Source organism: Rhinoraja longicauda, chromosome 2 (assembly GCF_053455715.1).
Source record: "Rhinoraja longicauda isolate Sanriku21f chromosome 2, sRhiLon1.1, whole genome shotgun sequence".
Lineage (NCBI taxonomy): Eukaryota > Metazoa > Chordata > Chondrichthyes > Rajiformes > Arhynchobatidae > Rhinoraja > Rhinoraja longicauda.
In genome coordinates, this window is record NC_135954.1 from 45,955,946 (window position 1) to 45,970,227 (window position 14,282).

General features: G+C 38.2%; 1 protein-coding gene across 2 annotated transcripts in view; it reads left to right on the plus strand.

Annotated features, from left to right (window-relative positions):
• The first annotated feature begins 1,206 nt into the window (after positions 1-1,206).
• The window catches only part of LOC144604242 (receptor activity-modifying protein 3), a 53,411-nt gene continuing 40,335 nt past the window's right edge, over positions 1,207-14,282 (plus strand). Inside the window, exons 1-4 of one of the 2 annotated variants that reach the window (XM_078418468.1) lie at positions 1,207-1,346; positions 1,492-1,864; positions 8,182-8,211; positions 9,641-9,818. In XM_078418468.1, coding sequence (XP_078274594.1) covers positions 1,813-1,864; positions 8,182-8,211; positions 9,641-9,818 — 260 coding nt within the window. In that variant the 5' untranslated portion in view covers positions 1,207-1,346; positions 1,492-1,812. Of the gene's footprint in view, positions 1,347-1,488; positions 1,865-8,181; positions 8,212-9,640; positions 9,819-14,282 lie in introns of both variants that reach the window. The other variant, XM_078418479.1, reaches the window with a different exon arrangement.

The following is a 14,282-nucleotide window of genomic DNA, read 5'->3' on the forward strand; positions in this document are numbered from 1 at the left end:
GGTAAAGCTTCATAGAATTGAGTTGTGCCTATCCTAAACTCAAAACTTCTACATATACTTCCAACTTTTTTAAATGAAAAAACCCCCATATAATTTGAAACGGAGACAAGTGACTGCAGATGCTGGAACCTTGAACAAAACACAAAGTGCTGGAGGAACTCAACCTGGCAGGCAGCATCTGGGTCGCGAATCGACAGGGGCCGTTTCGGACCGGGACTCTTCTTCAGACTGGTATGCATCATGGAGTTGTTCCATGCACATAATTAGTTGATTCCGACGCCTGAAACTATTGGGAAATCGGCGAGGTAGTGAAAATATCTGATATTAATTACCTGTGCATATGTAGTATTTTTTTTTCATTTGTTTCGTTATTAAAAGCAGACCATTCTATTTGTAATGGTATTCAGGGACATTTACATGCGGGATAAAACCATACTGCATGCACAAGAACGTAGATGGGGGTTCGTCATTTCTGACTCGGGTTTCTGTGTTTGGCATGATCTACACAGCTACATTGTTAAAGCTGTGGGACCCTGCAGACTGATGTTAGAATTTAACATGAATGGTTATTTACTCAATCTGAAAGGTCCCGACTTGAAGCATCGCCTGTCCATGCCCTCCCGAGATGCGACCTGACCCAGTGAGTTCCCCCAGCATTTTGCGCATTTCTGAACATCCCATAATCTATAGTCTCTTGTGCCGCCAATGTCCATTTAACGTTGGAGATAAATGTGGTCCCGAAGTTCTGATAATCCATCAATAGGTCATAAATCAAATTTGTCGTGCAACAGGCTTGAAGACAACTCAATGTTAACATTGCACCGAGATGAGGAACGCTAACCTTGTGTGTTCCCTTTCCCAACCCACAATCATACACAAGCCTATTTGTGCAGCGCCCCATATTTAGAAAGAATGACAACGGCGGAACCTCATTGTGGCATGGAAGTTCCATAAATCTGTTACAAGGTTGGCCAGTTTTACTTTCCAGGCCTTGGCATCAAAAACAAAGGGGAAAGCAGAGAGCTATATGTGGTTAATAAAGATCTCAACAACTCTTCCTGTCCGGAACCCATTGGCGCGGCAATGAAGCAACCATCCGGCTCAAAGCCGAGAACATCGTTGCTGCTTCTCTCTGCTCCCGGTGCTCAGCGTGACTGTAAATGCAAGAGGACCCCGGGGTTGCAGCGAGAAGTGAGATAGGTGTGACTCGTGAGTCCATCTCACCCGCTTCTCCTTCTCCCTGGCGCGTTTGCAATATGTGAACAATTACTGTGGATATAATTCCCATTGTCCTGATGTTTGGGAACCTGGAGCTGATGGAAACTGTCGAGGCAGCAATGCCCGAGGTGAGCCCCGAGCCCCTGTCCCGCTGGTGAACGGGGACTGGGGTGGGTGGTGGTGGTGGGGGGTGGGTGGGGGGTGGGGGGGGGGGGGGGGGGGGAGGAGCGGTGGCTTTATTTTGACAGTGGCCATGTGATCTTGCGCCAGCAGATCGATTGGAGAAGCGAGAATCGCAAGAGGGGGGAAAAAGGAAGCTCAGGCATCGAGGGCTGACAGCGAGAGCGAATACAACAGAAAGCAAACACGGTGGTGTGATTTGGATTTACATTCGATGACAAACTCCCAGCCTTGAGCCCGAGTGTTGGGGGGGATCTCGCCGCGCAGATCACTGGCAGCGAGCGAAGACCCACTCGGGGGGTGTTGGGACTCGGAGGCAAAGTTGCCGGAGCGTCTCGGACTGTGTGGGAGGTGGAGAGAGGAGAGAGAGCGATCCAGACCTGCCCCTCTGCTCAATGCAGCCGGCTCACCGTGATGGACAAGGATGCCCTGCTCCTTGTGCAGCTCCTGGCTCTCGCCGTTTGGGGTAAGGCGGTGACTTTGTTTTGCACTGAGGTGGACCCTTGCCTCCCTCTCCCAGGGTTGGGGCCGGCCGGCACTACCTGTGTCCCGGGACAACATCACATCGGAGAGAAGCCCAACATATTGTGGGCCGTCTTTACCTTTGCTTTATATTTGTAAACCTTAAATTTGGCCATTCTGTTTTTTTCTTTTGCTCTTACCTCTCACTTGAGTTTCACTAGTCGTTCTTGCAATGTACACAATACAACGAACGCGATGGAGTAATTCAACGGTTCAGACAGCATCTCTAGAGGACACGGATAGGCGACGTTTATAATAATAATAATAATAATAATAATCCTTTATTCGTCCCCCAACTGGCAAATTTGCAGGGTTACAGCAGCAAAGTGGATAGCAAAAATTAAGAAGCATTCATTCAAAAATAAAATAGCGGTAATTATCTTTATTTACTGGTCTGCTGGGAGCAGTGCTGATTGTGCAGTCTGACGGCAGCAGGAAGGAAGGACCTTCGATATCTCTCCTTCACACACTTGGGGTGAAGAAGTCTGTCACTGAAGGAGCTGCTCAGTGCAGTGACAGTGTCCTGCATGGGGTGGGAGTCGTTGTCCAGCAGTGATGATAGCTTTGCCATCATCCTCCTCTCTCCCACCGCCTGCACTGAGTCGAGGGGGTATCCCAGGACAGAGCTGGCCTTCTTGATCAGTTTATCAAGTCTCTTCCTGTCAGCAGTTGAGATGCTGCTCCTCCAGCAGACCACTCCATAGAAAATGGCTGATGCCACCACAGCGTCGAAGGTCCTCAGGAGTGCCCCCTGCACTCCAAAGGACTTGAGTCTCCTCAGCAGGTACAGTCTGCTCTGGCTTTTCTTATACAGTGCATTAATATTATCAGTCCAGTCCAGTCTATTCGGGTCCGGACAATGTCCATGTCTTCAGACTATATCCATGTCTTTTACACGACCCACATCCTCCAGAGATGCTGCCTGACCCGATGATTTCTTCCAGCACTTTGTGTTGTACTCAAGATTCCAGCATCTGCTTATCTTTATATTTGCAAACCTAAATTTTGGCCATTCCAGGATTTCTATTTGCTCTTGTCTCTCACTTCAGTAAATGAGTTTCATTCGTCCTTCTTCCCATATGCACCATGCAGAGTGCTGGAGGAACTCAGAGGGCCAGGCAGCATCTGTGGAGAGAATGGACAGACAGCTAAGGGTCGGGACCCTTCTTCGGACTCAGATGCTGCCTGACTCGCTGAGTTCCTCCAGCTCTTAGTGTTTTACTCAAGATTTTAACTTCTGCAGTTCCTTGTGGCTCCAATGTACACACTTCCTTTGAGAGACAAAATAATTCACTTATTTTTCCTCTGTCCATATTAAAAAGAAACCCTTGGATGAATTTATTTTGTGGCTTCTCCGCCTTGGTTTTGCTGTCTTTAAATGTAAACACTCCTTCTCCCTGCCATGTTTGTAGCAGTGTCGGCCGTTAACATGTAGGAAGGAACTGCAGATGTTGGTTTACACGGAAGATAGACACGAAAGGCTGGAGTAACTCAACGGGACAGACAGCCTCAGAGTCTATATCGGGGGGGGGGGGGGGGGGTTGGAGAATGTGGATGCTCCACCATAATCATGGGCACAAGTGTGGCGCGGACCACACCTCGTATAATAGAGGGGGGGGGGGGGGTAATGTTGCTAATCTATTTATTAACAACATTAGAGGGAGGGTCTATTTCTCTATCTTTCTTATTTCTTTTCTGTTTTTATACCTGGACTATGGAGGGGAGCACACTGAAATACGGCACAATGTAAATACCGGAAGAGGTATCAAGGTAAGGAAAAATGGAAAAAAAAAGGAAAAGGGAAAAAAAATAAAAAAAAAATAAAAAGGAATGAATGGATAACACATTAAATTTTTTAAGCTATAATGTGAATGGGTTAAATGTACCGATAAAAAGGAAGAGAATTTTAACACAGATGAAAAAATTGGAAGTAGATATAGCTTTCTTGCAAGAAACACATCTAACGGAAAAAGAGCATCAAAAGTTAAAGAGAGATTGGGTAGGAAGTATGGTCGCATCTTCTTTTAACTCAAAAGCAAGAGGGGTTGCTATCCTATTTAAGAAAATGCTACCAATTAAGATACAAAATATTGTAAGTGACCCAGTAGGTAGATTTGTAATGGTACATTGTCAAATTTTCTCAGAATTGTGGACCTTAATGAATATATATGCACCAAATATAGACGATGAGAAGTTTGTGCAGGGTACCTTTTTAAATCTGGCGGAAGCACATGAAAATATATTGATAGGGGGAGATTTCAATTTTTGTTTAGATCCATCAAGGACAACGACAAGAACAAGAGCAGCGAAGACAACCTTGAATTTAATGGAAAATTTAAATTTAATAGATGTTTGGAGGAAAAGCCATCCCATGGAAAGAGACTACTCCTTCTATTCCAATAGACATGATACATATTCTAGAATAGATCTATTTTTGATTTCAGCTCAATTAAGGGGTAGAATAATACAAATAGAGTACAAGGCTAGATTGTTATCGGATCACTCACCATTATTAATGAAAATTACGATGCCAGATAAAGAACTGTCAGTCTATAGATGGAGACTCAACTCTTTACTATTGAAAAGGCAAGACTTTTGTGATTTTATTCGAGGACAAATTGAATTATTTTTGGAAACAAATTTAAATTCAGTTGATGATAAATTTATTGTATGGGATACAATGAAGGCTTATTTGAGAGGCCAAATTATAAGCTACTCATCTAAGATAAAGAAAGACTATAGGAAGGAATCTGAAAGATTAGAAAAAGAAATCACCGTATTAGAAAAAGACTTACAGAAAACTTCTTCAGATACGAGAAAAACACAACTTGCAAATAAAAAATTTCAATACAATACTTTACATACTTACAGAACAGAAAAACTAATATTACAAACTAACCAAAGATATTATGAATTAGGAGAAAGAGCGCACAAGGTATTGGCATGGCAACTGAAAGAAGAACAAATATCAAGAACAATAAATTCAATTAGAACAGATCAAAACATTATTACTTATAAACCTAGAGAAATCAATGAGATATTTAAGCAATTCTACACTAATCTGTACCATTCTGAATCTGAAAAGGATGAAATTAAGAGAAATAATTTTTTATCCAAGATACAATTACCAACAATCTCTAATGAGGAGCAGATGGGACTAAATGCCTCCTTTACTTTGAGAGAGGTGGAGGAAGTATTATATTCTTTACCAAGTAATAAATCTCCAGGGGAAGATGGTTTCCCGCCTGAGTTCTATAAAAAAATTAAAGATTTGTTGTTACCAGTATTTATGGAAGTGATACATCAAGCGGAAAAAACTTCTACATTACCAGAATCCTTCTCACTGGCAATTATAACTGTAATTTAAAAAAAAGGGAAAGACCCTTTAAATGCATCTTCTTATAGACCAATATCATTGTTGAATGCAGATTATAAAATAGTTGCTAAACTTTTGGCAAGGAGATTGGCAGAATATTTACCGAAGTTGGTTAAAGAGGACCAAACTGGATTTGTCAAAAAAAGGAAAATATCTGATAATGTAGCAAGATTTATAAGTATTTTACATTTAGCACAGAAAAGAAAGGAATTGAGCGTAGCAGTTGCTTTAGATGCTGAAAAGGCGTTTGACAGGTTAGAATGGGATTTTTTATTTAATAGTATTAGAGAAGTACGGATTGGGAAATGGTTTCATTAACTGGGTAAAAGCTCTTTATAAACAACCTAAAGCCAAAGTGGTGACAAATGGCCAATCCTCTCAATCATTTAATTTGGAAAGATCTAGTAGACAGGGATGTCCCTTGTCACCGGCTTTATTTGTATTGGCCATTGAACCTCTGGCAGAGCTAATAAGATCAGATTTAGACATTGAAGGATTTAAAGTTAATCAGGAAAATCATAAAATTACTTTATTTGCAGATGATGTTTTAATTTGTCTTACTAGACCATTGGAATCCTTAAGAAAATTATATTTCAGACTGGAAGAATATGGGAAAGTATCAGGATATAAAATTAATAAAGATAAAACTGAAATAATGCCTCTTTCTGAAGATAATTATGATCAATGTAAAAGAGAAAGTCAGTTTAAATGGCAAAAAGAAGGCATGAAGTACCTAGGGGTTAAAGTAGATAATAAGTTAAATAATCTGTATAAACTAAATTATAAACCACTAATTAAAAAAATTGAGGAGGACTTGAAGAAATGGATGAATCTTCCAATTACATTGCTAGGGAGAGTGAACTGTATTAAGCTGAATATTTTTCCGAGGTTACAGTATTTATTCCAAACACTGCCTATAACTTTACCAAATAATTTTTTTCAAGAATTGAATAAAATTGTGAGAAATTTTCTTTGGAAAGGTAAAATGCCAAGAGTGTCTATGGAAAAATTAACATGGAAATTTGAATTAGGTGGACTGCAATTACCAAATTTTAAAAATTACTATCTGGCAGCACAAATGAGTTTTATTTCATCCTTTTATCAAGAGGGTGGAAAAACAGCATGGGTTAAAATTGAAATGGATAAAATAAAAGAACTATGCCCAGAAGAATTTATCTATAAATGGGAAGCGAAGCTATTAGTTAAGGATCAAGAGTCACCTTTGCTAAAACATTTAATTAATATATTGTTGAAAACAGTTAAAGCTAATGATAAAAGATTTTTTCTAACAGTTAAAACTCCATTAGTAAAAAATAGATTACTGCCGTTTGCTTGGAATAATCAAATATTACAAGTCTGGGAACAGAAGGGTATTAAACATATGGGAGATTGCTATGAAGGAAATAATTTTTTGACATTTTCTCAATTGAGAAACAAATATCAAATTCCAGGGAATAGTATTTTTTTCTATTATCAATTACAATCTTATTTAAGGGAAAAGTTAGGTAATTCAATGTTTTTATTTCAAATTAAAGGAATTGAATCCCTGATTCAGGGCAAGGGAACTAAAAAAATTATATCTTCAATGTATAAATTGTTACAAAAATCTAGTCCAAAGACAGGAATTCAAAAATCAAGACAAAGATGGGAAACAGATCTGAATATTAGCATTGATGAACCAAGTTGGGAAAGATTGTGTTTAGAAAGTATGAAAAATACTATTAATGTGAGATATAGTTTAGTACAATACAATTTTTTACATCAACTATATTTAACTCCGAAAAAATTAAACAATTTAAATTAAAATTTACCTGAAATTTGTTTTAGATGCAACCAGGATGTGGGTACTTTTTTACACTCCACATGGGCATGTCCTAAGATAACTCCTGTTTGGAAAGACCTAAAAAACTTTTTGGAACAATTGATGAATAAGACCATACCATTGGATTCAAGGTTGTTTTTATTGGGAGATACTAAAGGAATATTACCAAGATTAATTTTAGATAAATATCAGGAAAGATTTCTCAAAATAGTAATAGCAATAGCAAAAAAATGTGTGGCGGTCACTTGGAAAGATCACAATGAAATAAGAATTGCAAGATGGTATGCAGAAATGCGTAGTTGTATCCCATTAGAAAAAGCTACTTATAATCTGAGAGATAAATATGATTTATTTTTCAAACTTTGGAACCCATTCACTTTAAAACTAGGATTAAGAATTGGAAATATTTAATTTCAGGATTGTTTTGATACCCCTAAAAAGAATTTAATAAGAAATTAGCCGGAAGTGTTTCCTTCTTGTCTCCAGGTTCCCTTCATTCTTCTTTCTTTCTTTCTTTCCTTTTTAATTTTTTTTATTTCTTTATCTTTCTTCTTCTCCTTTTTCCTCTTTTTTCTAACTGGGGGGAGGGGGGTTGTGGGTGGGGAGATAATACAGAACAATACAGGTATAATCGAATTTAAATGCATAATCGAATTTATAATGTAGGTACCATCGCGTACTATGAGTTCATACATGTATTTGTTTTGTTAAAATTTAAATTAAATCAAAAAATAAAAAAGAATAAAAAGACAGCCTCAGAGTCTGAAGAAGCGTCTCGACCCGAAACAGCACCCATTCCTTCTATCCAGAGATGCTGCCCGACCCTCTGAGTTACTCCAACATTTTGTGTCTATCGTCCGGTATCGCGATCGGACCTACACAGCAATGAACAAGGATCACAGTAATGCCTCTCCAAGAGACCGCACCAACAGTATAATTGTGTTTACATTGGCAAAAAGACTCGAATCGGTCATGTTCCGTTTTTGTTTTGTTTTACAAACTAAGTACTCTAGTAAACAAGTATCTCCATGTCACCTTCTAATGCTTTTTGTATGTTTTGTAGGTAATAGTTTGTTGACACCTGGCCTTGCAGGTAAGAGGAAACCACCAGATTGTCATTGACCTACAATGCTTAATGCATGTTTGCGCCTTCTAGCTTTGCAAATGTTCTGTTTTGTCTTATTTGATTCATTCCTGGATATTTGTAAATTAGTGTTACGTGCATCAGAACTACTTCTGTATGTATATATATAAAAATAAACGCCTCATCTTGTATGTGTATGTATATATGTATGTATGTTCCCGAAATAGAGCCAAAACGATACACGATAGCGCAACAATTTTAGGGCCACCTTATTCACCATTCGCCTGTGGTGTGCAGTATCAAGTATCGTTATATTTTAAAAGTAATTCACTTTCTAAACTTTAAGAAACTTTATACTGTGAATGGGACAAGTTTCAACGTGGCAGTCGCACCTGCGCAGTGCGCTCCCACTTGCCGGGCCTGGCAGCCACACGTGCGCAGTTGGGGGAGGGTTGCCAGGCCTGGCAGCCACACATGCGCAGTTGGGGGAGGGTTGCCAGGCCCGGTATCCGCGCGTGTGCAGTTGGGGAGGGTTGCCGGGCCCGGCGGCAGTGCGCCTGCTCAGCAGCACTGGGAGGACTGGCGCCTGCCCGGCGTGACCCGCACCTGACCTTCCTCCCGTCACAACAGGAACCCAACAGGTCCACGGGTCGTGTTTCGTTCAAATTGTTGCGCTATCGTGTTCCGTTTTGGCTGCTTTCTGCCCAACCAATTGTTCAAGCGCTTTTGGACCCAACGTCTAGTAAGACATTAATATTTGTAGTAGTGTTCACACAACTGATGTCTGCAACAGATTTCAGATGGAAATATAATATAGCAAAATGAACTCCAGGTTATTAGTACTTATCCTGATGGGCACAATGTAATTGTAAATGATATAAACTCCTGTCTAGAGGTTCAGGTTGTTTTCTTAATGCAAAGTTAAATGTAGAGATTAAGATTTCAGATGGAAATTTAATATAATAAAATGAACTCCATTTACTAGTAATTATCCTGATGGGTACAATATGAAAAAAAAGCTAAGTGTTTGAAAATTATTCCAAAACTCCTCTTTTTTTAAAGTTCTGAAACTGTCAACTGAATATTTACACAGCTTCAGTAATTTTATGAACAATGCAATGTGTATGTTGAACCAAAGTCTAGGTAACCAATTTTTCTTACTGAAATACTGTAACTGGCTATTCTGATTGGAATTTATTAGAATAATATCCTATTTAGGTGATTTATAATGACCTAATTAGGATTATTGGCTTTTGTTGCAAGTTGGGTTGGGATTGGTTGTATCGGTTGGATAATGCAGGAAATGGAACATCATTAATCATGATTATAATGTGAAAAATGTCAGGTCTTGCTTTCAAAAGTATTTTAATTCTAATATAATGTTAATTAAAAAAAAATTATATGCTCTAAACAAATACATTTTCTTGTTTGTTTTCAGCCAAGGATTTTGCAAACTCGCAGAATCAATTACAATCAAACCAGTCAGATGAAAAAAAATTAAGGATCTGTAATGGGACAGCAATGCTCGAAAAAGTGTACTGGTGTGGGGATCTGTTTGCAAGCCAACTCAATGAAATGAATTCCAGTGATTGGTGCAACTTCACACTCATTGCGGAGTAGGATCTTTTTAAATACCTTTTTGATTTGCCATTTTAATTTGATTTGCTTTTAAAACCTGATGCACAAATTAGGAATAATTGTTGCATGTGTATTTTTTAATGGTGATTGATGCAAAATGTTTTGACATTTAAAATGGCTTGATGGGCTGAAGGGCCTGTTTCCATGCTGTATCTCTCAATGACACTTATGTCTAGCATCAGAGGGCGCACAGTGGCACAACACTAGAGTTGCTGCCTTATAGCTCCAGAGACTCCGGTTCGATCCTGACTGCGGGTGCTGTCTGTACAGAGTTTGTACGTTCTCCTTGTGACTGCTTGGGTTCTCCGGTTTCCTCCCACACTACAAAGACGTACAGGTTTGTAGGTTAATTGGCTTCTGTAGATTGTAAATTGTCCCTGGTTTGTAGAATAGTGTGAGTGTATGGGGTGATCGTGGTCGGTGCGGACCCGGTGGGCTAAAGAGCCTATTTCCGCACTGTATCCCTGAAGTAAATTAAAAGTCTAAAGAATGGAAGCTACACATCTTTAGATATAATTAAATGATGGATCATTGTAAGAATTAAATTCTAGTCCAGAAATTAATTTTTCAGGGCTTTACCTAAGCGAGAGTAGATTTTAGAAACCCGTATTGTACGGTACACTTTACAAAAGGATTGAGTCTCGTCATTTACTTTGGTGAAGGTTGCTATGGATTTATATGGATTTGTAAATTTCCCCGATGTGGGACGAATAAAGGAATATATTATTATTATTATAATTAAATTGTATGAAGTCAAGAAATAATAACTGAAAGATCACGGAAAAATAAAAGTATTGAACTGAGAAATAATTAATGGAATATGTCATGCACAAAAGGTGCAGTTATAACCTTTTCCAGTAGACCAATTCTAAATGGATCTGATCCTAATTGAAAACCAGGATGCTAGTTTTTATAGCTGATTACTTTTAGAGCTTGACTCTGCTAAATACATTCTATTTGCAGTTAGGGAATATAAACATAATTCTATCACATTTAAGTTTTGTGTTCAAAATATGTAATCACTTTGTACAGCAATTGCCTCTACTCTGCCTGCATTTATTGCTTCTCCTTTCAGAGGATACATCCAATCTCATTATCACCCTTACTCCTGATAGTGCTCATTAAAGCAGATTTAGGCATCTAGAAAATACATGCTGGAGGGACAAGTGTAAAATATGACAAACTCTTCTGTAAAATGTGCCTTTATGTCTGTGACTCCCTCCCAAGAGATTTTGTGTATATTGCAAAGTTTCTCTGCTATTTGAAATGAAAATGTGTCTCTTAATCAATATGTGCTCAAGTCTATGCAGAAATCTTGGTTCTTGCGTGTATTTTTTAACATTCAGAAGCACTTTATATTGATTTTCCTACATGTCAGTAGTGGCCACAGGTTAAAACAATTTCATATCCATAAATCTTGAAAGACGTTGCATAAATGTAGATCATTGTTTTACTTTAGTGAACATATAAGGAATGTTGCAGTGAGGTTAGGATCAAGAAGTATGAGAGAATTCAGGGATGGGTGATTGATGGCCAGTGTGGACTTGATGGGCTGATGTTTCCATGCTGTATCTTTCTATGACCCTTATGTCTAGCATCACAAGGTTGGATGGACTGCATTGCTGTATTTTTCAAGGAGGGGAAATGGTGGTGTTCACGGCTCCCTTATTCTAATTTTTGTCAGGATATTAGATTTTGGGTATGTGGGATAGATAGATAAGAGGTTCTCTGGAACCAGAGACCATAGCAAATATTTAGGTAGGATGTGCTTTGCTCAGTTTGAAACAAGGTGAAATTAAGATCACACGGACACTCGTGTAGTTTGTTTGCTTCCTGAATAAGAATCTTGTTGTCATCTGTCTTTTAATTTAATTGAGTAGACATAGCATTTTTACATAGCATTTTTATAAAAGCCGCTGTATGTAACAGATAACTCATCCTTCCTGATCATGCAATATTTATATAAACACTGGGCTGCCTACAGTATCAAGGAACTGCAATAATGCCACCACAAATTCACTGGAAGGATAAGGAACTGATGTCAGTATCCTCTCCCAGATTAATGTCCCAAAACTGAGGATGTAGTTACACTCAGTAGGTTATTAGGATAGCTCTCGTTTCCTTATCCCATGACTCTTAGTCTGAAGAAGGGTCTCAACCCGAAACTTCACCTATTCCTTTTCTCCAGAGATGTTGTCTGACTCGTTGAGTTACTCTAACCTTTTGTGTCTATTCATATGCCCTACATCAGTTTCTGGAAATAGAGACTGTATTCTGAGCTCGATTGTGGGAAGAGGTTATTTGGGAACGGCGGAAAAGAATCAATGATAATCTCAGTCTCCTTAACAAAAGTGACATCTCCACTGGGAATCTCCATTCAATGTGGAGAAGGAGCATTGAGGATAGTATTGAGAAACAAGGATTCTCACAGCAAAAGAGGTCAGTGTGTGCAGCCAAAGGAGTGCACCACTTCACAAACTGCCCACCGGCAGCCCTATCAACCATCTCCTGCCCCATCTGTGGAAGAGTCTCCGAATTCCACATTAACCATTTCAGAACCCACAAAGGTGGGCTGGTAATAAGACATTCTCAATCAAAACCTTCCAACCAATTTCCATGTGAAGGATTTGCCCTTAAATTCTTGACGTCATCGATTAATGGTTTTTAGAATGACTTTTGGGAACTGAATGGTTAACATTCAGACATAAATAATTGGGTATTATTTATGGAAGGCAATTTTATATAATTCTATAATATGAAGGAACAATACATGAGTAACTCATGTCTCTAAAAGTTTAAAGTTTGCCCATCAGTGACTTGAAAGAGAATGACTGTTACTCATGGAGTAAGTATCAAAGTTTAAAAAAATGCTGTGATCTACTTAGATCATTTATGATTCCCATTATTATTTTATTTCATAATATTCATGAGAAAAATGACAATTCCTAATATATTTTACACATACGTTTATGGATTGCCATGAACACATGTCAGCCTAGGCATTGTGCTTTTGATCAAAGATCCTTGTTAAAAACCATTGCAGACAATACAATAGTTCATGTTATTTGAAATCTTTCCTTTGTTAACACCTCAGGAGAAATGCTTAAATTTTTAACCATCTTCAAATATTTTATTTTTACACTGTTAATCATACAATAAATGTAAACAGCAGATTCTGGCATTTCTTAAATGAATATATTTCTGTTTGCACAGTTTTTTGGGTGTTGCTCATTTTCTACATATTTAGCAATTTTTCTCTATGAAATCATCTGAATAAATTTCCAGAAATCAGTGAGCTGATTATTGTAGCAGGTTGCAACTATTTTGCTTTTGGAGTTAGTTAATGGATATCCAGGTCAAGAGTATTGTTAATTTGGTATGGGTTATTGAGGAAAGAGAGAAGATTGCTTTTCTTTCTTGGGTCCCACTAAATTACAACATTTATTTATGTTAAGTATGGCAGAATTCATACACTATACTCTTAAATATTTTTGATGGCGGCACTGTTTTTTTGACCAGACTGTGGTTCATACTCAGCAATTGTTTATTTGTGGTTAAATTTGTAGTGTAATCCCACAAGTTAACTGATTTATTGGAAGAATTCTATGAACATCCATCTTAGTTTTGTGCTATAATCATATGGCAGTTATGTATTTTGCTGAAGTGGTATTAAGCTACACTTTTATCCAATATATTTATTGGTTGAGCCCAATACAAAATTATGGGTTTTGGTGTGAAGGAGTAGGAAATTTGGGAGATTTAGGAGTGTGGTTCAAAGGAGAAAGGGGGATAATTAGTGACTGGAGATGTCGCAGATAATCCCATAGCCACCTATTGTCCTGACCCAATAATATGTCTGAAATATATCTGGTGTTCTTGGGCTATGTGATGCATTTTCCTTAAATTAGTTATTATACCTCCATTTTCTGCCTGGGTGATTATGTTAAGAGGAGGAAGTTCTCCAACCGTAGCTGCTTGTTTAGTCAGAGTTTACTGTAATCTCTCCCTTCCTGAGACATAGAAGGAAAACTCATGAATTTTTAGTTCACCGAGGGCTGGAGTAATGATTTGTTTCAATGCAGTTCCCAACTTTTTTTAAATTGGAATCAGTAGATTGGAATTCTATTCAGCACTCATCTGCATTGTGGATTGCTTCAATGATAAATGGAAGATTAGCATTTGTACGCCCAAAGGAGTGAAAGATATTTGTAACCCTGAACAGGATTGTAACCTTCTGTTTTGTCAATGAAGAAAAGGAAATTACATTGACATGCCATTTAACAATTGCTCTATCATTAGCAGCACCTCTAGCTTAGAAAGGGCTTGAAAATAAAATCTAATTGTAATACCTTGTCCTGATCTCTCATAAATAGACCAAATGGCTTGTGAATTTCCCCCTTTTAGTGGTTCATAAATTCCTCATAACTATCAAGTTTCTAACA